We start from the raw sequence: 22,046 nt of genomic DNA, 5'->3' as shown, positions 1-22,046 counted from the left end.
CAAGACCATTGCCTTCAGGCCTGACTGTCTTCTGTCTTCGGCTCCACATATCGCTTTCTCGTGCAATCATTAAATATGAATATATTTTATCATGGTCACTTTAAGTTACCTGGTAAACATTTTGTTTCAATATAATCTTGTTCTTTTTTCCTTTATTGTTTTTTTTGGTAAGTTTCAAGAATGACCCTTTCCATTCCAATAAAGTTTGCCGATATGGGAAGTCAAAAGTTTGAAAATTTTCCTTCTTCGGCCGAAATGATTATTGTAAAATAATACGATGCAAAGACATGTGATTAAAGAACTTTGTTTTCGTACCTGGTTTTGGTAAATCCAGGTACTCTGCTGATTTTGTTTGGTAAGCTGTTTTTGAGTCAACCCTTGTTTGATAAAATGGGAACACAAGAAAAGAAACTTTCTATTCACAACAAACTTTGGCCCCAAAAGCCAATATCTAATAGTAATGGCTTGGCTAAAATAATAAATCAAATATTTCCTTAGGAGGATCATAAGAAGGTTTCAATTTTGGCATCTTTTCCTTTTTTGAAATTTCTATTAAAAATTCTCAATCTTACAAACGTGATTTAGATTGAAGATAAGATCGTATACGTGTTATATTTCATCATAATTTTCTTATACGTGTTATATTTCATCATAATTTTCTTTTCTTTTCCTAAAATTTACATCTTAATAAAAACTAAAAATAAAATCTCCGTTCATCAAAAAAATAATGATCAGATTAATTATGGATAGACAAAAGTTGATACAACATAAAGGTTTACGTAAATCAGTTTCGACATTTTCTTTACCAATACTTATTGAGGGTTACTATTACTTTTTCCCTCTCAAAGTATATATATGCTAATAGTTAACATTGGTAATAAAGTAAGGTTCTTTTTTCCTTTTCATAAAAATATTATACTTTTTATATTAAAACATCATTTTTTTAAAATTATTTTTACATAAACCTAAATTACTAAAAAATGGAGCTTCCAAACTTGGGATATTATCACTCCCGTGCCAGAAACTATTTTCGGTAGCCGAAAAATATATAAAATTTATATAATTTTTGTATATAACATACGCAATGTATATATATACAAAAAATATATAAATTTTATATATTTTTTCGACTATTATTTTTATAACTACTGTAAAGTATCATTTTTGCTCCAAATAACTACAAGTTGTGACGATACGATTATAAATCACATGTTGCCTCTTCTCTTCCTCAAAGAACGCTCCAAAACTCCATATTTACATTTGTTTGGAACTTAAGAGGAACAGGACAACAACACAGCTAATCTCACTTTATCCTTAGGCAAAGCGTCGTAAGCTTCAATAAATATATTAAGATAACTTAAATCAAGCATTAATTAAACAAACCTAAAGCCATTCCCTTTGAAGCAAAAAGACAAAAAAGGGTAAAAACGGTAACCGAATTTGTCAACGAAGGGCATTTTCGTCATTTTATCCCGCGCACGCACCAGTCACCATCAAATCAGCTCGATAAATTGCTTGCTAGCTCATATGCCATTTTCTGCTATTTACTTTCTTCTTCACTAAATTTCATGAAAGGTTTGAATCCATAGATCCTTAACTTTATCATAAAAGTTGTACCTTTTATTTTCTATAGATTTTTGAAATTCTTTTAAAAAACAAAAAGAAAAATCTTGATCATGTTTAGTAGCACAGTGCCAATTTCAATAGAAATGGACAAATTCAATAGTTTCTTGTTTGCAAGTGGCGGTGGTGGTTCTTCAAATTTTAAGAATGGTGGTGAATTACAAGGAATGGAAAATGAGTTTTTAAGGAACAAAGAAATCATGAGTTCTGATTATTTTCAGCAACAGTCATCACAAATCCATCAGCAGCAGAGTAATAATAATGGTGGGGGGTTAACGAGGTACAGGTCAGCTCCAAGCTCGTTTTTCGCCGGAATTCTTGACGGAGACGGCAATAATTCCGGTGACAATTTTATTACTCATGATGGATCTTCGAGTTCGGATTCTGAATCCATGTTCACTGCCTTGTTGAACAACAACAACGACAACAACAACAACAATAATAATAATAATAATAATAATGTTACAGTTTCTGGTACTCGGGATCTGAATGATCAGATTAGCAAAAATCAGCTGCAGTTTGCTTCTTCTTCTTCTTCTTCTATGAAGCAGGAGATTGGAGAGGAGATAAAATTTGCTTCTTCTGCTATGGGATCATATGGTGTAGGAGTGCAAATGCAAAGTGGAGTGAGGTTGAGTAATGTAAATGGTGGTGGCTCTAATAATCTTATGAGGCAAAGCAGTTCACCTGCTGGATTTTTCAATGGTATGCTCATTTGCTCTTTAACTTTTTGTTGGTTAAGTTTATGACAGTTTTTTCAGCTTAAATTTTGATGTGTAAGTGCTAATTGGTTGGTTTTTCCTGATTAATTATGAAGTTAGTTGGCTTTAAGGAGGAATTTGATTGGTTTAAACTTTTGGTTAGTAGATTAAGTGACTTTTGTGTAGTTCTTGAGGAGTTCTGAAGCCCGCGTTCACAAGACATCCCTAGTTCACGCAGCGTTTAGAGAAGGGCCGCAACCTAAGGGTGTAATATAGACAACCTACTTGCATTAGTGGCTGCTTCCGCGGCTCGAACTCATGGCCTATCGGTCAGATGGAGACAACTTTACCGTTGCTCCAAGGCTCTCCTTCCTATTTCTAAATCTGCAGAAAATAGGAAAAAATTGCCTTTGTTGATTTGATCCAACCATTTAGGTAAAAAAAGAGAGAGGGGCCTTTTGGGTATTTTGGGATTGATTGGAGGGATTCAAGCTTTATCTTTTCTTGAATGTGAAATGTACTAAATGATGGATTTGCTATTTTGGTATAGTTTTATTATTGTAATCAAGAATGGATGGATAAGAATTTTGCTGCATATTTTCAGGATTTGATATAACAAGAGAAGTTGGGAATTATAGAGCAAGTAGTGGGGCTAATATGAGCTTCTCATCTGCTCAATCTTCTACCTCAAATTTCATGCCTAGCATTGCTGAGAATGAATCTTGGAATGACTCTTCCTTCCATTCTTTAAAGAGAAATAGAGATGGTGATCTCAAAGTGTTTTCTAATGATTTCAATGGAATAACTAGTCCGGTACCTATTCTATTTTTCTTTTCCTTTTTTCTGGATTTGTTGTTAATCTCCTTGTTTTTGTTTCTTTTACTAATAAATGCTCATTTCATTTGTCAGAATGGTGAATCAAGAAACTACACTACTTCTGGTTTAACTCACCATTTAAGCTTGCCCAAAACATCTTCTGAGATGGCTGCTATAGAAAAATACCTGCAGTTTCAACAAGATTCAGTACCTTGTAAAATTCGTGCCAAAAGAGGCTGTGCTACTCACCCAAGAAGTATTGCAGAGAGGGTAAAATCCTGTCATGTCACCTATTTTTTTTCCAGTTAATCATGTTTATTCTTGAGGTTCACACTATCATACAACTTGTTTTAGTGTTAAGTTGAAGTAAGGTTTAATTTCCTTTTCTTCTTGAAATTTTTTAGATGAGACGGACTCGGATTAGTGAAAGGATGAAAAAACTTCAAGATCTTTTTCCAAATATGGATAAGGTAGATTCTTGTGACTATTAGAATTCATTGTATTTTTCTGTTTTTCTAAAATAAGGTAAAAACTCACATGTTTTCTTGTTTTATGAAATGAAATGGCAGCAAACCAACACAGCTGATATGTTAGATTTGGCAGTTGATTACATTAAAGACCTTCAGAAACAAGTCCAGGTAACTACCAAGAAAACAAATTTTGCCTTTTCTCCATCAAATACTCACATGAATTTCTCACCAGCATTTATATTTCCTCACCAAATTTACACTTCTTTAATGCAGACACTGACAGATAAAAAGGCGAAATGCTCGTGCCCGAGTAAACAGCTGCAATATTCAAATGGAACAACATGAACTTAATTTCTGGACAGATAGTAATAGGTGAAGTTAGATGGGAAGAGGGAAGAGAGTCAATTACTTTCTTTCTTCCCCAATATGATGGAAATATGGTTTATTGTATCATTAGCAATAAAGCAAGTGTAGTTTTTCCCCCACTTTTAAATGTATAATTGAGTTTGAGTAGAACTAATAACAGTCTATTGAGCACAAATGCTTATTGTATTATGCTGTTGTTTATTAGAATATGACTATGTTGTTAGTTCAGAGATCTAACAAGCTTGAGACAAGTCCTAAATTGCATTTGCAAGATGTGTTAGGATCTTGAATCTGGAACTACTTCATGTCCCTATAATTGTCCTCTGTAACCACTTCCAGCTTTCATGGATACACCTTCTTGCAAAAATACAGTGTACGATTACGTACAATAGATTCAATATGGTCCAACCTTTCCCTAGATGGGGGCATAACAGGAGCTTAGTATAATAGACCTAATATGGTCCGACCTTTCCCTATACGCGGGGCATAGCATGATTTTAGGTATAATAGACTCAATATGGTCCGGCCTTTCATTAGATGCGGGGCATAGTTGGAGCTTAGCTGTTATTTTCTTCCTTAAGCAACCCCATTCACATTTATGCACCATGTCCATGGGCCCCGTAAATGCACCCCTTCTATATATAGAAACACTCCAGTGGGGTCATGCACTGTGGACATAATAAGTAGTAGTATTGTATTTCCATTGTTGGAGTGGGAATATGTTTGTTTGTTTGTTTGTTGGTTTGGGGGGAGGGGGGAGAGGGTGTTGCTTGATAAGCTGGGAGTGGAAGTGTTGATATGATTAGAATATGACTTGGCTGGTATGATATTTTAATGGAAGTAGATAAAGTTTCAAATCTGGTATAACTATATGCATCTCTATCCTTTGAAAAATCTTGTGGACTATTCTTTCCTCATAGACAGGGAATGCAGTTACTTATTTAAGAGGACATTCAATTAGTCAACAAGCATTATAGGAGTCCGAAACCTAAATGCCAACTTTTTGAACTCAAAATACATTTATATTGTCTAACAAAAAAGATACTTTTTTATATATAACGTGGTATTATACCGCGCTATACTTTAACAGTGTTTCTGCTGTTAAAGTATAACGCGATACTGTTAAAGTATAGCGCGATATAATATCGCGTTATATATAGCACGGTGTAGTACCGCGCTATACCTGTTTGTGGACCCAACAATTAGTCTCCTGCATTTAACTGACATAACTGTAATTCAAATATATATAGCGTGGTATTACACCGCGCTATACTTGTTTGTGGGCCCATCAATAAGTCTCCTGCAGTTAACTGACATAATAATAATTCAAATGGGTATAGCGCGGTGTAATATTGCGCTATACATCAAAAAATTCATTCCCTCGAGCTAGGCATTGCCTTATTTAAAGATGTTAGGATTTTATGAAAATTCATTCAAAAAATATTCTAACTTTCGTTCAAATTTTTCTTCTTGTTATCAATCATTTTTTATAATGTTTGAAGAGCCAAAAATAAAGGTTTCATTATATTGGGGGGAAGGTGGGTTGAGGTTGTAATGGAGAATAACTTTGTGAGGTATAGTTCATCTCCACAGTGTCATGTTAAATTGCCGCTTACAATGGAGTACGATAAATTGGTATCGTTGTTACGTAAAAAAATGAGTGTGACGAAACGTTCGGTGAACCTTAAAGTAACCGGTAGATTTTCGTATTCTGTGACTCCGCAGGGGTTTGCTTGTTATTCTGAGTTTAACATCGAAGATGATGAAACTCTTAGAGATTTTTTGCGGATTCCAGATGAATACAGGAAATTTATTGTGATAAAAGTATTGGAAATGTACGTCAAGGCTGAAGACGTTGGCAATAATGAGATTGCGCAAAGCAGGGATAACCCCCAGTCATCGGGTAGTTATTCTGGACCAATTTTAGCCCAACAGGTTCCGGCTGAAAGAGTTTGGCCGGATCTTAACGTATCTCTGCAGGCGAACGAGGAGCGAGGAAATAATTTTTCTCCTACTTTACATAATCCACAAGACGACTGTAAACTTCAATTTTTCCTTTCTGTTACGATGTTTATTTTTTGTTGAATTGAATTTGTATTAACACTCATATTTTCCACAGTAGGTACCGTCCGGATATGAATTTTATAAGTTATGACCCCACGCCCAGTTGGAATATGCGTAGTTCTGGCGTGTTGGATCACGGTGGTCTATCCGGGAGTCATCACCAACAGGAAAATGTCTATCATGGAATGTCAACGCAGTACGACTTGTAAGTGAAGTGATATAACTATATGTAAAATATTTATCAATTTCAGTAGCTTATCATTTTGTTCTTTTTGTGCAGTGAAAACGAGCAACGTGATGGTCCTGACCTCACTCAGTTACCCGTAGACGACGTATTTACTCATGATTTGGCAGATACGCAGAGTCAGAAAGATAATAGTGATTATGACAACAATGCCGATGAGTCTGGAGATGACACACTCTTCCCTGACGAGGGTGATGATGAGGAGGAAGTGAATGTCGAACCTGAGCTGACGAGGGAGCATGCTCCTCCACCTCCCGTTAGACCAAGAGTGTACGAGTCCCACGTGCCGTTTCATGAGCAGAATATTCCCTACCTTAATAATCTGCCAAGTATGCCGGACGTGGATGCCCTCACAAGGGATGCTGACAAATTTCGGTCAGCATGCGGGATGAGTAGACCAACGGTGCTGGCAAAAGGCATGTATTTTCCTGATAAAGCTCGCTTAACCAGGGCTGTAAAAATGTACAACGTAAGAGAGTGCTGTGAGATAATGGCATGGGAGTCAACTCCGGAGGTATACAAGGTCAAATGCCGTAGACACTTTATGGGTTGTAACTAGATGTTGCGTGCGATCAGGAAGGAAACAAGGTTGTGGAAAGTGGGTAAATATATTAGCACCCACAGATGTGAAATGGACACATTCAATAAGAATCACTTCAAATTGGATGTAGACTTTATTTCTCTTGTCTTCATTCCACACTTGGAAGTGTCCATTAGGTACAAGATCAAAGATTGTATTACATCTGTCCACCAGGAATATGGGTGTACTATAACCAAAAGAAAGGCATATCTCGGGTGCAAACGTGCATTTGAAATTATTTATGGTGACTGGGATAAGTCATTTTCATCTCTACCCAGGTACATGGCCGCACTAAAACACTTTAACCCCGGGACTGTTGTTGAATAGAGGCATGAGCGGAGTCCGAAAATACAAGAATATATTTTCAACTATGTGTTCTTGTCATTTAAAGCAACAATTGATGGTTTTGTGCAATGTCGTCCGGTAATTTCCATAGACGGTAGTCATGTCTATGGAAAATATGATATTAAACTTTTGATCGCAGTTGCAGTAGATGCCAACGAACAAATATTTCCACCAACTTTTGCCATTTGTGCCAATGAAAGCGAAATGACGTGGACGCTTTTTTGAACCACTTGAAGCAACACGTTGTCAAACAGTGTTCAGGTATTTGTCTAATATCTTATCGGCATGGTGGTATTTTAAGTTCTGTACAGCATTTGCCTGAATGGCAGGAACCTTATGCATACCACCGTTACTGTGTGAGGCACCTGAAGGCCAACTTACAGAAGAAATATCCCGACAAGGCGTTGCATGATTTAGTGTGGATGGTTGCAACTGAGCACCAACAATGCAAATTTACAAGGCGCATGGAAGCGATCCGACAGTTAGACGAAAGAGTCTATAATTGTCTGATAGGAGATGAGCTTCACAAGTGGACATTGCATGTTGATGGTGGCAGATGATGGGGAGCCCTGACTACAAATGTGTCAGAGTCATTCAACGACTTATTGAAATCTGCCCGTGGATTGCCTGTCACTGCCATGGTACGGATGACATTCAAACAGATTGCGGAGAGGTTTGTTAAAAGGCATAGAGCTGCATCGGAATTGATGGACAGAAGTGTTCAATTTATGCCAATACCGATGAGAAGATTTGAGAAATATAGGAGGCGAGCACATTGGCATTCATATTTACAGTATGATCACAACCGGGGTGTTTTTGAAGTTCGCACCGCTATCCGCGGACACCGGGGGAATAATCTACAAACCGTGAATGAAGCCAGCAGGTTGTGTTCATGTGGGAAATTGACCATCTACCACATGTCGTGCGCACATGCCATGAAGTGCTTTCAACAAGTTGGTTTAGGGGCAACCAACTATGTTGATAGGCAATATAGTGTTGCTGCATACGTAAACACATATAGTTGGCAGTTGCAGCCATTGGGAGCATTATTGGCCGCCGGAACCATGTAAAATGCTGTGTAACAAAGACTATTTGCGCAAGCTGCAAGTGCAAAAGAGAATGCGTATACGGAACCAAATGGATGTTGGTGATACCGTTTATGCGCGTAATGTGGCATATGCTCGCAAACAGGACACGACCGTCGTAAATGTCCTTCAGCTGGTCTGGGTGGCGGTGGTAATCCAGCTCCTGGTGCAAGTTCGTCTAATGTACCCAACTATCAAGGATACACCTAGTGTTTTATTTTCGTAATGTTTTTTTTTTGTAATAAGTGTCTGTACTTGTTTATGTTGCAATATCTATCAAATAAAATTATGTTCCACAGTCTTGTTACATCTTATTATCTAACATGACCTTTTGAATTGGGATGATGATATAATAGTTCCTCCATTCAACTTATTGGTGTAAGTAAAGAAGACTAATATGAAGATTGAAATTTCATAACATAATACTTAAAGAGAAAAAAGTACAACAACCATAACTAAAACAACGTACATGAAAATAAAAGATAATAAATGGATAAATCAAGACAAAGTTGTTTCGTTTCAGAAAAATCAATATATATAGTGTGGTTAAATACTACGTTTTGTGTGTTTTCTTGTCGGTCTGAAAAGCTGACCGACTGCGAAAAAGCTGTTTTGTTTTAGAAAAAGTCAATATGTGTAGCGCGGTTAAATTCTATATTTTGTGTGTTGTCTTGTCGGTCTGAAAAGCTGACCGACTGCAAAAAAGCTATTTCGTTTCAGTAAAAGTCAATATGTATAGCGCGGTTAAATACTACATTTTGTGTGTTGTCTTGTCGGTCTGAAAAGATGACCAACTGCGAAAAAGCTGTTTTGTTTCAGAAAAATTAATATGTATAGCGCGGTTAAGTTTTGTGTGTTGTCTTGCCTATAAATAACATGCGCATTTTAGTTATTTTCTGCGCTTAACAATAACCAATAGCAAATATTTCCATAAAAGCAAGGTTTTTGTTTTACGCTTTAACAAATGTCTGAACCCTTTTATGTGCCAAGGTGCGAGTGCGGAATAAAATACATGATGCAAGACTGTTGGGATGATGGTGAAGCTGGACGCCGCTATTTGGTGTGTATGAACAAGTTTTATAGGGTTCCCGATGAACCTATTTGCAATTTTGAGGTATGGATTGATGAACCCTGTCAGCAGGAATAATACAAAGAAAAGTTGCATCATCTTCATTATTTGTGTTTGAAACAGTGGGAAAGAGAGCGATAATCCAAACGAGAAGTTGCGGAGAAACTCAAAGAGGTGGAAGAAGAAAAATATAAGCTGGAAGAAAAATTTAAGTGGTTGGAGCAGAGAATACTAGGTGGTGGTGACTCAGCAATGACATGTACGTCTTGAGCGTAGTAGTGTATCTTTATGTTTCCCGTGTCATGTGTTTTCATTAGTTGTACTGAATTTAAGTTATGTTAAGTTTCTATGTTTGTGTTTGTGTTGTACTGTTAAAATAAAGAAGAAATGGGGTAATAAAAACATAATGCGCATATTATGTAAACATAAAACATTATTGTTATTATTTACATAATTTATTATGTTCATAAAATATAAAAAAATAAAATCAATGAGTCCCATAGCCTTTGCGCTTCAATGCAGCCGCTGGCCTGAGGCGCATCCCCTCCCACCTGGATATACTATCAGGATCATCCTCATCAAGTCGCCTCTTTATATAAGGATGTGTTTCAGCATGATCGTCACTGGGGCTGGCAGGGTCGGTAAAAGGGGTCGTCGGTCCATCAGCAACCTACAAAACAATAAGTAAGCTTAGTATATGAAAATGTATATTAGTAATGTACGTGTTAAGTCAAAAATATTTTCTTACCATGGTTTCTTCAGGCTCCTGAATATAAGCATCCATGGTGTCCTCAGCATCGCACAAAGTGGCCTCCATGACGGGCTGGGATAGAGCCTTAATAAGAAAATTAAAAATTAATTTATGGCAAATCATTGAGAAAAAAACAAATTAAAATTTAATAGTAATACAAACATACATGTGCCTGTGATAGATCCGCCGCACCCGACGACGATGAGCCAAAACTCAACCTGCGCCCACCATCCACGTCTCGGGTCGGCCGATCCTCAGCTACGGTCGATGGGCCTGGAAAGAACTGCTCCCAACCTCTGGTGAAGCTCGTGCCCGTAATCAACAATGGATCTGACGGGGTCACCTGCGATGCTGGCAGCACCGACTGAAGGCTGTATGACGGCATGCTGCTAGGATGCTCGTCTGGCTGAGGAATATCACCCGGCAAATCAGCTCCAACCTCCTCATTAGGTTCCTCAACAGGTGCCTCAACGCCCCCTTGCTGGGGACCACCTCCTCGCCGGCCCCTAAGACCCCGTGGGGCACCCCTGCCTCGTGGGACACCCCCGCCTCATGGGACAACCCTGCCTCATCCCTGTCCCCTCGGGCGTGCGGCAGGCCTACCCCGCTAGTGGTGCTCTAGCGCCACATAATCAGATTCTTGATCTAAGCGCTCGCCCTCTCTGGCTCGCTGTAGTGTCCGGAGAGTAAGCTCTGTCACCTACCGGCCATACTCAGCGACCGCAAGATCGTCGGCATGCTGCTGCATCTGCAGTCCCAACTGGTAGAATAAATGATGACTAATAGCCTGCACAACATTTAAAATATTAATTACAGAACGCTATATCACAGTTATAATTAAGAATACCAAATAACATACCAGTGCCTCGTGCCTCCTGGTGTATGGTCTGTACCGACCGCCAGCTTGATGAATGGGGTTCCCGATAAAAAGTCAGGTAACGCGGATGTACCAGGACATATACATCTGAATAGTCGCCGCTTGGATCTGTGATGGTGGGAGGAGGAATCAGGTCCTCTCGCTGGTCCCAAGTATGGACCTGCGCCTCTTGCCATGCTATAAATACGTCACCCTCCCTCGAACGATCATCTCGCTGATAATATGTAGCCTCCCATGTAGGCCCCCTCGGTATAGTCTGCGGACGACCAAACTGGCAAAGTACCCGCTATGTGGCATGATGCTCCACAATATCGAGGCACATCAGCGGGACGAAAGTGCTCCAAATTAGTCGGCCGGCCGAGCAATAATCGGGCAGGCCACCTATCAAGTTGTCGATGTATGGTGTTCAGATGAACTATCAAATAATAACATAAAAGTGAGTATGCACAACACAAGTGAATTTATAACAAGTAAGTTTAGGTACACATTTACCTGTGCGCCCTCCAACATATCCGACACATCCCTGATAAGGGGAGATTATGATGAGCATCAATGGCTCGGTAATTTCCATGCCGGAGAACCCACCTCATAGCTAGAGGGAGAAACAGAGGTTCTATATCCGGAGGTAATGGTGGTAGAGGTGACTGCAATTGCAGGAACCGCTCCCAAGCCCAAACCTAACATACAAGGTTGACGTAAAGCTTAAGAAATTTTTTGACTAGATAGAGTTGGAAGTAATGAACATAGTATTCGAATATGTTGTCATCTGTAAAGGCGGCAGAAAATCACATACGTTGCTCAAGGTGCCCATGCTCACCCGACACATATGCCTGTACAGGTAAGCGAGAACAACAACACCCCATCTGTACTGGGATAAATCATCTAGCTACTGAAGATGATGTAGAAATCGCAAACTCACTAGATTTACCGAAGTGTTCAGGAACAAGACACCCCCCAAAAGAAGGAGCAACACCAACCTCGTGTACCAGTGAATATGTAGATCATTTGTCTCGCCGGTGATGTCGGGGTGCAATATCTCCAAATGTTGTCTAATAGCTGTCAAAGCCATGCGACTGGCCCCTGAAGCTGCAGTCTTATCCTGTGGCCTGAAACCAGTGAACTGCTGCAGAAAGTCCAAATACTGGGCACACGACATAGATCTCATATACTGAGGCAGTGCAACGGGCAGTCCATCAGCAGGCAGTCCCATATAAAACCTCAATATCCTACAATGTGATGGTGGCCTCGCCAATGGGCAGGTGGAAAGTGTGCGTCTCCGATCGACACCGCTCTATCAAGGTCGTGATCTGAGACCAGTCGAGCTGTAGCCGCCCAATCTGAAAAATCCTATAGAAGCCCGTATTCCGCATGCGCTGGACTAGACGAGGGATGGAAATCTCTGCCCCTCATAAAGTCCCACAAGTCGTTTACTCTCCTGGCGCGGAGAGTCTGGTCCAGTAGCTCTCCCTCCCATATGTAGGCGGACCTATGATCGCCATGTAACACTAAGAGATCATCGGAGAAAGGTCCAGGATGCACAGGTGGCACGTCCATGTCATCTACTGTAAATTAAACAGTATTAATTGTGTGTTTGTTTTGTAAATAATTAATATTTAATTATTTAATTGGATAGAGTATATATCTATGGGTTCCAGACTCGATATTTGAGGCCCAGTAGCACCAAGCTATCCTAAATTCTTATGTGTGTCAATTTTAATTTTTTCATTTAATTGTGTGTTTGTTTTGTAAATAATTAATAGTTAATTATTTAATTGGATAGAGTATATATCTATGGGTTTCAGGCTCGATATTTGAGGCCTAGTAGCACTAAGCTATCCTGAATTCTTATGTGTGTCAATTTCAATGCTTTTCATAATTTTGTTTGTTTTATAAATTAAATAATTAATTTTTAATTGGACAACGTATATATCTATGGGTTCCAGGCTCTATATTTGAGGCCTAGTAGCACCAAGCTTTTCTGAATTCTTATGTGTGTTAATTTCAATATTTTTATAATTTTGTGTTTTTATTTTGAAAATTAAATAATTAATTTTTAATTGGACATCGTATATATCTATGGGTTACAGGCTCGATATTTGAGGCCCAGTAATACCAAGCTTTCCTGAATTCTTATGTGTGTCAATTTTAATATTTTTAGAATTTTGTGTGTTTGTTTTGTTTTATAATAATTAATATTTAATGGGACATAGTATATACCTATGGGTTCCAGGCTCGATATTTGAGGCACAGTAGCACCAAGCTATCTTGAATTCTTATGTGTGTCAATTTCAATATTTTTCATAATTTTGTGTGTTTGTTTTATAAATTAAATAATAATTTTTGTAAATTGTAATTGAACAGAGTTTGTGTTTGTTCTATCAATATAGTAGATACTTAAACTACAGAGATTCTACGCTAAAAGGCTCTATATTTTACTACGCTAAAAGACTCTATATTTTACTACGCTAAAAGGGCACTAGTCTTTAAGCAAATAAATAATCTAAACTAAATAAAAATAATAAAAATATTTTAATAATATAACATTCACGAAATTACATATAAAACAGTAAAAGAAATTTATGAACATTTTTATTAACAAAAAAAATTATTTCTCAACTTTTAACTATTTGTTTAAAACACTAATATCTTAATCCAGATAAAAATAACATACTAATTTAATCGCAAACAAAACACAAAACAACATGGAAACACATTCAAGACAACTAATATGCATTATTATACGAGTTTCGACATAAACTAAATCGGAATACCTCGATTTATTTTTTTAGAAAAGTCGAAAAATTAAAATTTTGAGCCCGAAACGAGGAAACCACAATAGTAGTGATTCTTATGTGCGTCAATTTCAATATTTTTCATAATTCTGTGTGTTTGTTTTATAAATTAAATAAGTAATTTTTGTAAATTGTAATTGAACAGAGTTTGTGTTTGATCTATCAATATAGTAGATACTTAAACTACAGAGATTCTACGCTAAAAGGCTCTATATTTTACTACGCTAAAAGGGCACTAGTCTTTAAGCAAATAAATAATCTAAACTAAATAAAAACAATAAATATATTTTAATAACATAACATTCACGAAATTACATATAAAACAGTAAAAGAAATTTATGAACATTTTTATTAACAAAAAAAAATTATTTCTCAACTTTTAACTATTTATTTAAAACACTAATATCTTAATTCAGATAAAAATAACATACTAATTTAATCGCAAACAAAACACAAAACAACATGGAAACACATTCAAGACAACTAATATGCATTATTATACGAGTTTCGACATAAACTAAATCGGAATACCTCGATTTATGTTTTTAGAAAAGTCGAAAAATTAAAATTTTGAGCCCGAAACGAGGAAACCACAACAGTAGAAGGCTTGGATTGGATGCGGGACCTACAATCTTATCTTTTTGTGTGACGGGTGGGGTCCACTCGAATTTTTTTTGGAGAAAAAGAAGGGTCGGGGGGGGGGGGAGGGAGCTTCTGTTTCTGTCGTGGGAAGAAGAAGTATTTTTTATTTAAGAGGTATAGCATGGTATTACTCCGCGCTATATATAATGCGGTACTACACTGCGCTATATATAATGCGATATAACACCGCGCTATACTTTAACGGCAGAAACACCGTTAAAGTATAGCGCGGTATAATACCGCGTTATATATAGAAAAGTATCTTCTTTTTAGGCAATAAAAACGTATTTTGAATCCAAAAAGTTGGCATTTAGGTTTCGGACTCAGCATTATAGATGACCTCACATCAAATAACATTTTCTTTCTGTTGTTTCCTGAGAAGCTTCATTCATGTAGCAGTTTTATGGAACTTACCAACAAACTAGTAATGTCACGACCCCGGTTCTCCCTCTGTGAACCATCGTGACGGCATCTAGTCTCTACGACTAGGTAAGCCTAAACTTGCTGAAGACAAAACTTGCGGAAGTAAAACAATTTAAAAACAGAAATAAGGCAAATAACAGTGTAAAATGTGCCGCTCGACATACACCATATTTATATAGATCTCAAAACCAATATCTAAATCCAAGACCCGGAAACCCACGAATCACAAGCTAAGAAAAAGAAATACTACATAGCTCTAACTCCGGAATTTGTCTAATAAGAACAAAAAGTACAGAAGGTCTAAATACTAAAAGGCAGGAATAGAAAGGGACTCCTCGGTCTGCGGACGCGGCAGATGTACCTCGAAGTCTCTAAGTAGTCGCCTCCCTCAAGGATGGTAGACCTGAGTAGAAGTACCTGGATCTGCACATGAAAAACATGCGCAGAAGAGGCATGAGTACACCACAGCGGTACTCAGTAAGTGCCAAGCCTAACCTCAGTTGGGTAGTGACGAGGAAAGTCAGGGCCCTACTGAGGTTAAATACAATATAAGGGTTAACAGTGTGGAATAAAACAGTAAATAAGTGTAACAGTAAGAAATAACATAGAATTGACAGAACAACAAAAACTAGAACAGAGACAAAACAAACCACGAAAAGAAATACAGCTCAACACAGAGACAACAACCGGAGCACCTTCCAGGATACCGTCCTGTAGTCCCAATTACAACTGTCCAGTGGATCTCCCGGGATACCGTCCCGTAGTCCATCATATATATGTCTGAAGGATCTCCCGGGATCCCGTCCCGTAGTCCAACTTGCGCGGGGATCTACCGGAATCCCGATCCGTAGCCCCAAATGTAAATACCCAATACTGGGGGAATCTACCGAGTGCATTCCCGTAGTTCCATATAATTGTGCAGGGGGATCTACCGAAAATCTAACCCGTAGTCCCAAAGTAAATGTGCAGGGGGGTCTACCGGGAATCTAACCCGTAGTCCCAAATTAAACAGACAAGGGGGAGCTACCGGAATCCCACATCCGTAATACCAAAATAAATACACAGCAGCAGCAAGAAGATAAATAGAAATGGCAAAATTTCATATTAAGGAAATAAGTAATTCTAGCCTAGCATTCTGCACAAAATTCAAGTAAGGCAGGTTTAATCAAATAAAGTAATTAAGTCACTTAGACATGCTTTCCAAAGCTAACAACAGGCTTAATAGTGCAAGAAATAGAAACATGAAAGGAAACATACTAGTATTTACTTAAAGAAAACCAGATTTCCAACAATTAGCACAAGTACGCACTCGTCACCTCACGTACAAGGCATTTCAATTACCAAATATATCAATCATAAGGGGAAGGTTCCTCACACAAGGTTAGACAAACTACTTACCTCGAACCGACTCAAAATCAACCCAACACCACGTCTTTGCCACGAGTACTCGACTCCAAATGGCCTAAATCTATTCAATTCAATTGCATAATGTAAATAACACTTCAAGTAACTGATTCTACAATTAAATTCTAAGCTAATACGCGAAATTATGTAAAATAACTAAAACGCCTCTTGAGCCCACGTCTCAGAATCGGGTAAAATCCGTATCCGTTGCTCTTAGCCTTGTTAGAATCCAATGTTAGAAGGAAGAATTCAATAGGCATCCCAATATCCATTTTCTTAGATAGATAAGAGATCAGCTAAAGTAATGGTCATTCCCCTCCTCCCCCTCCGTTTGAGGAAGATATCTCAGGTATTCACCTACGAGGTCTTCACATAATAGGTTGAAAAAATTCTTATTAGGAAGAAGACTTGGACAAATCCCACGTCTCGTAATCGGGTAAAATTCATATTTTCAGATTCCTCATACCCTTACGAGTCTAACCATACCAAAATTATCCAATTCCGATACCATTTGGTCCTTCACATCATCATTTTACATTTTTGAAAGATTTCACAAGTTTTCTTTCCAAATTCCATCGCAAATCATGAATTAAATGATGAATTCAATGATGGATTCATGCACTCTAGCCAAATCTGAGTTAGAATCACTTAACCCGATGAATTTCTTGAAAAGCCTTTGAAAAATCGCCAACATCCGAGCTCTCTAGATCAAAATATGAAATAAAACCCAAAATCTCGTATTTATAGAGCACCCCCCGGATTTCTACCACTTCGGACCGCACAAAAACGAGTGTTGTCCGCACAGGTTTTGACTGCAGTGACAGGCTTTAGTATTTTGGCCATAACTTTTCTCTACTGATGTCCAAATTGTGATTTCTTTACCATTCTGGAAACTAGACATGAAGGGATACAACTTTTGTTTTTGAATCATCCCAAAATGCCTTGTAAATCAAAAGATATGAGCTTCTGAAGTAGGACCGGTGAAATTTTCCTCTCCGCGGACCCCACTGCGGACGCACTGAATTTTGTCCGGACCGCACTGGTGGTTTCCGAGGCCTGCAACTCTTCTGGACCTGCAACAGCTATGATTTTCGACCTAGAACATCTCAGAACCTACCCGGAACTCACCCGAGTCCCCGGGACTTCAAACCAATTGTACCAACACATCCCATGATATCGTTCAAACTTGTTCAAAACTTCGGAATGCTCACAACAACATCAAATCACCAATTTAACATGAGATTCAAGCCTAAGAACTCCAAGAACTCTTAACTTATGCTTTCGATCAAAAAGTCTATCAAATCTCGTCCGAATGACCTGAAATTTTGCAAGCACGTCACATTCAACACTACAGAGCTACCCCAATTCTCGGAATTTCATTCCGACCCTTAGATCAAAATCTCACTATCGGACCGGAAACTTCAAAAATTTGACTCTCACCATTTCAAATCTAAATTAGCTACGAACCTCCAAAACACAATCCGATCACGCCCCTAAACCCGAAATCACCCAACGGAGCTAACGGAACCATCAGATTTCCATTCCGAGGCCGTCTTCACACCATTCCGATTACGGTCAACTTTCCAACACTTAAACTCTCATTCTGGGACTAAGTGTCCCAAAACTCTCCGAAACTCAAAACCGAACATCCCGGCAAATCAAAATAGCAGAAATAAACTCGGAAAATCAATTAATAGAGAATCGGGACGTTAATTCTTAAGACGACCGGACGGATCATCACAAGTAAATTCAGAAAATATAATTTTTTAATTAGTTAAACTTAAAAAAGTAAAATGTTCAAGAATATAATATCTTTTATTTGTCGACTTCTCAAGTTCATCGACCTTCAAATTGAAATTGGGTTCAATATAGACGTAGAAGCTGAGTGGCGCGATAGCAAAGTTGTTACTCCCTCCGTTTCAATCAATTAGATGACACACCTTTCTTATTAGTCAATTTCCAAAACGAATGACATATTTTTAATTGAAAATTATTCAACTTTAAATTTTTCATTTTTTACTCATTTTATCCTTAATGAGAAACTTTTATAATACCACAAAGCTTTTATCCTTTAAATTTTTAAGACCATAATTTTCAAAAGTATCCCTTTTTTCTCTTAAACTCCGTGTCGAATCAAATTACCTCATCTAAATTGAAACGGGAGGAGTATTATTTTTATTAAGTTGAACGCAAAACTAACCAAGTTCAGAAATGGTATGAGTAAGTAGTAACATGTTAATTCCTTCTAATCACATGAATGTTAAATATCAAAAGAAAAAGTGTCAATAGAAAAGTCATACGTAATAAAAAAAAATGAAACATTTTTTTCTAAGTAGAAAATTAAGAGGGGTCGGAGTGATCTCATGATAGCAAATTAACTAACTAGTTAATGATAATTAGCTTATGGATTGACTTAATAAACAACAATTATATTAGCATCCTTTCATGTCGGTTGTTTAATGCTCTGTTTTAAAAGGCAGAATTAGGATTCCCCGGTGCTCGCTCTGGGACGGGGCACTCGTAAAACGCCTCGGAATTATGTATGGGGCTTAGTTCCGTAAGACTTATGCCTCGGCTTTCGGGGCTTACGCCCAATGCCCAGCTTATAGGGCTCGCCTAAGAGAATTTTATACAATTATGTGTAACTAACCTTGTAAATCCTCATATTTTCTTAATAAATCGTTGACTATTCAAAATTACTTTTTTTAATCATAAATCATTAAGTTAGAGTATTTTATGTCATAATTAAAATAAAAATTATTGCACGTTATCCACTAAGACTGCTATGATAGTAAATTTTAAATAAATCTTTCATTTAAAAAATATTTATTTATTAACTTTTATTATGTCTTTATTATATAATAGTCCATAATTTTTTTATAATTATTTTTCTAAATATTATTTTTTTCACATTTACAGCTTTGACCGCGTGCCTGTTGAAGAATGAGCCGGCGACTCATAGGCAGTGGCTTGGTTAAGGGAACCCACCGGAGCCGTAGCGAAAGCGAGTCTTCATAGGGTAATTGTCACTGCTTATGGACCCGAACCTGGGTGATCTATCCATGACCAGGATGAAGCTTGGGTGAAACTAAGTGAAGGTCCGACCGACTGATGTTGAAGAATCAGCGGGTGAGTTGTGGTTAGGGGTGAAATGCCACTCGCACCCAGAGCTAGCTGGTTCTCCCCAAAATGCGTTGAGGCGCAACAGTTGACTGGACATCTAGGGGTAAAGCACGGTTTCGGTGCGACAGAGCGGTACCAAATCGAGGCAAACTCTGAATACTAGATATGACCTCAAAATAAGAGGGGGGCAAGGTCGGACTAGTGATACGATGAGGGATAAGCTTCATCGTCGAGAGGGAAAGAGCCCGGATCACCAGCTAAGGCCCCTATGCAATACTTATAATTTAATAGCTCAGTATTAGCTAGTAACTATTTACAAATAATTAGTTATCATGGTATAGTATGGTGAATTATGTGTCACTCAATTAACTTGTTGAAACTTAAAAATCAATGATACTAGAGAATCATATTTAAATTGTGAATTATGTTTTATACAAACTCTCTTTCAAATAGAAAGAATATTAAATAAAAGGAGTATTTAAAATAATTAAATTATAATAGAGAAATTCTTTCAAGATTCATTACTCCTTAAGAAATACATATAAGATTTCGTATCAAATACATCACTTTTGATGTTTGAGTTGTAACGACGTTGTAGTTAATTTACATATTATGATATATATATATCATACTTTTCGTATTATTCATAGATGAATTGTAATTTATAAATATTTTAAATAGATTATTTGTTATAATTTTGTGATTTTAATATAATTTTAATAATTATTTTTTATTTTATACTATCTTAAAATTCTTAAAATTAATAAAATTTAAAGATCCGTGGGACTTACGCCCCATGTCTCAAGGCTTACACCTCGTCTCGCCTCGTCAGAGGTAAACGTCTTTACTCATGTTCTGCATTTTAAAACATTGGTTTAATGTGTTGTTTTCACGTTCACAATCACATTGATGTTTTTGGAGGCTACTTATTATGTACTATACTACTCCTTTGAACCAAAAAAAAAAATAAAATCACATCAATGAAAATTGGACCAAATATTTATATGAGGGTCCAATAAAAGATAACGTATTTGTTCAAATCTTATCCACACAGTCACAAGTGGATAAGTTTGGCAAAAGAAGAAAAGGCAAACGAGGGAGTAATAACGACTTTTCTTGATTAGCAATCCATAAGTTTCCTTTAATAGTAAGAAAAGATTCTAGTCATGCTTCTTTATGGAGCATATGTATCTATACCCGCTTTTTTGTGTCACGTTTTAATTTGTGTCTGTTTTGCAAAAAAATTTACAAGTCTACCCGCTTTTTCGCATAACTTCAGCATACGAGGCTGAAGTAGTAAAGACAATCACGCAAAATTTTAGCATTTCTAGTAGACGGACCTGAAGTTCAGCTCTAAATCTGAAGTTTTTGTTTTGTAACTGGCGAAAAGTTTTCGTAGAGCTGAAGTTTTCTTAAAAGAGATCCCTTTTTCCTCTTGAATGTATGCTTTCACTGCAGCTATTGTATCCTCTTGAATGTATGATTTGCTTCGTTCGACTTAGTGACCATGGATCTATGACAGTAAACAAAAGATATAAGTTACTATTCCAATGAATAAAACAACATACATTAAGTGAATTATCTTTGTCTTTTCAGACACACAATTCCCTGCCAACTTTTGGACTAAAACTTAACAAAAGAACATGTAGAAAATTCGGACAGCAGCAGAAGAAAGAAGAAGAAGAAAAAGAAGAAAACGAAGGAGGAGAAGGAGGAGGAGAAAGGGGCCAAAATTATTTAAAAAATGGGTACAAATTAAAATTTTAAAAAAATGAGTATAAATTAAATAGGGGCGACCAAATAGGGCACCCCGTGCAATTTTTACCTTCTAATCAATCCATGCCAACCCTCCAAAAAGAAGGAACGAGAATTAAAAGGTTCACAGTATTTTTCTTTTGAGAATAAATAGTTTTCTCCGAATTGTCTTGGTAATTTGTAACAAGTTCTTTTGTTTATTTATCATTAATGCAAAAAATTTGAATCAACTCCTTGTTACTCCCTCCGTCTCTCATTATTTGTTATAATTTTTTTGTACATGTTTTTTAAGAAAAATTAATTAGGATGAGATTTTGACTACTTTATCCTTATTCTTATTTTAATATTCAATCTTTCTTCATTGGTATTTGAGCAAAGTTATCCACAATTAAGGTGTTTGTCGTCTTCAATGATAATTATTACTAAGGATAAACTATTTTTAGTAACTACGGCTAATAATATGAAACGAAGAGAGTAGTTATTAAATTCTAAGAATATCCTCTAGTAAAAAAAGTTCTTCTATAATATACTCTCAATGGTCTACTTTAATTGTTTTTTTTGTTACTTTTTTGTGGTCCATAATATTTGATTTTTTCAGATATCAAAAGAAATTAACTTCTTCTTTTCAAAGTTGCCCTTGGAGTAAAGAACCTAGGAGTATTTGTTATATTTTCAAGGAACAAATTAAGGTTAATATGGTTAATTTTATTTATAATTAATATTAAAAGGTGGATTCCTTAATATGTATGAAAACAGCCAAAAAATCAATTAAAGTGGACCGAAGCAAGTAATATATTAATTGCCTTCTTATAAGTAACCTACAATAAGCTTATGATTCGATTCCATTTGACTTGCACAAAAAAGATTTTGCGTATTGCATTGTTTCGACTAATGATTCAGATAGTTTTACATTTCT

The 22,046-nt window shown here is 36.9% G+C and overlaps 1 protein-coding gene across 1 annotated transcript; it reads left to right on the top strand.

Moving 5' to 3' along the window:
* The first annotated feature begins 1,538 nt into the window (after window positions 1-1,538).
* Window positions 1,539-4,199, top strand: LOC107805785 (uncharacterized). Its single transcript, XM_016629870.2, has 6 exons — window positions 1,539-2,328; window positions 2,929-3,137; window positions 3,234-3,410; window positions 3,545-3,610; window positions 3,710-3,778; window positions 3,884-4,199. Exons 1-6 carry the CDS (start codon window positions 1,677-1,679, stop codon window positions 3,953-3,955), a joined length of 1,245 nt encoding a protein of 414 aa, XP_016485356.1. The 5' UTR covers window positions 1,539-1,676; the 3' UTR covers window positions 3,956-4,199.
* The last annotated feature ends 17,847 nt before the right edge of the window (window positions 4,200-22,046 follow it).

Source organism: Nicotiana tabacum, chromosome 22 (assembly GCF_000715075.1).
Source record: "Nicotiana tabacum cultivar K326 chromosome 22, ASM71507v2, whole genome shotgun sequence".
Taxonomy (NCBI): Eukaryota; Viridiplantae; Streptophyta; class Magnoliopsida; order Solanales; family Solanaceae; genus Nicotiana; species Nicotiana tabacum.
The sequence above is the reverse complement of the archived record's forward strand: the minus strand, read 5'-3'. Positions and strand labels throughout refer to the sequence as shown.

Coding starts and splice junctions, on each gene's coding strand:
- LOC107805785 (XM_016629870.2), top strand. CDS start 1,677: ATGTTTAGTAGCACAGTGCCAATTTCAATAGAAATGGACAAATTCAAT. Junction 3,138..3,233: donor TCAATGGAATAACTAGTCCG/GTACCTATTCTA, acceptor TTCATTTGTCAG/AATGGTGAATCAAGAAACTA. Junction 3,611..3,709: donor TTTTTCCAAATATGGATAAG/GTAGATTCTTGT, acceptor ATGAAATGGCAG/CAAACCAACACAGCTGATAT.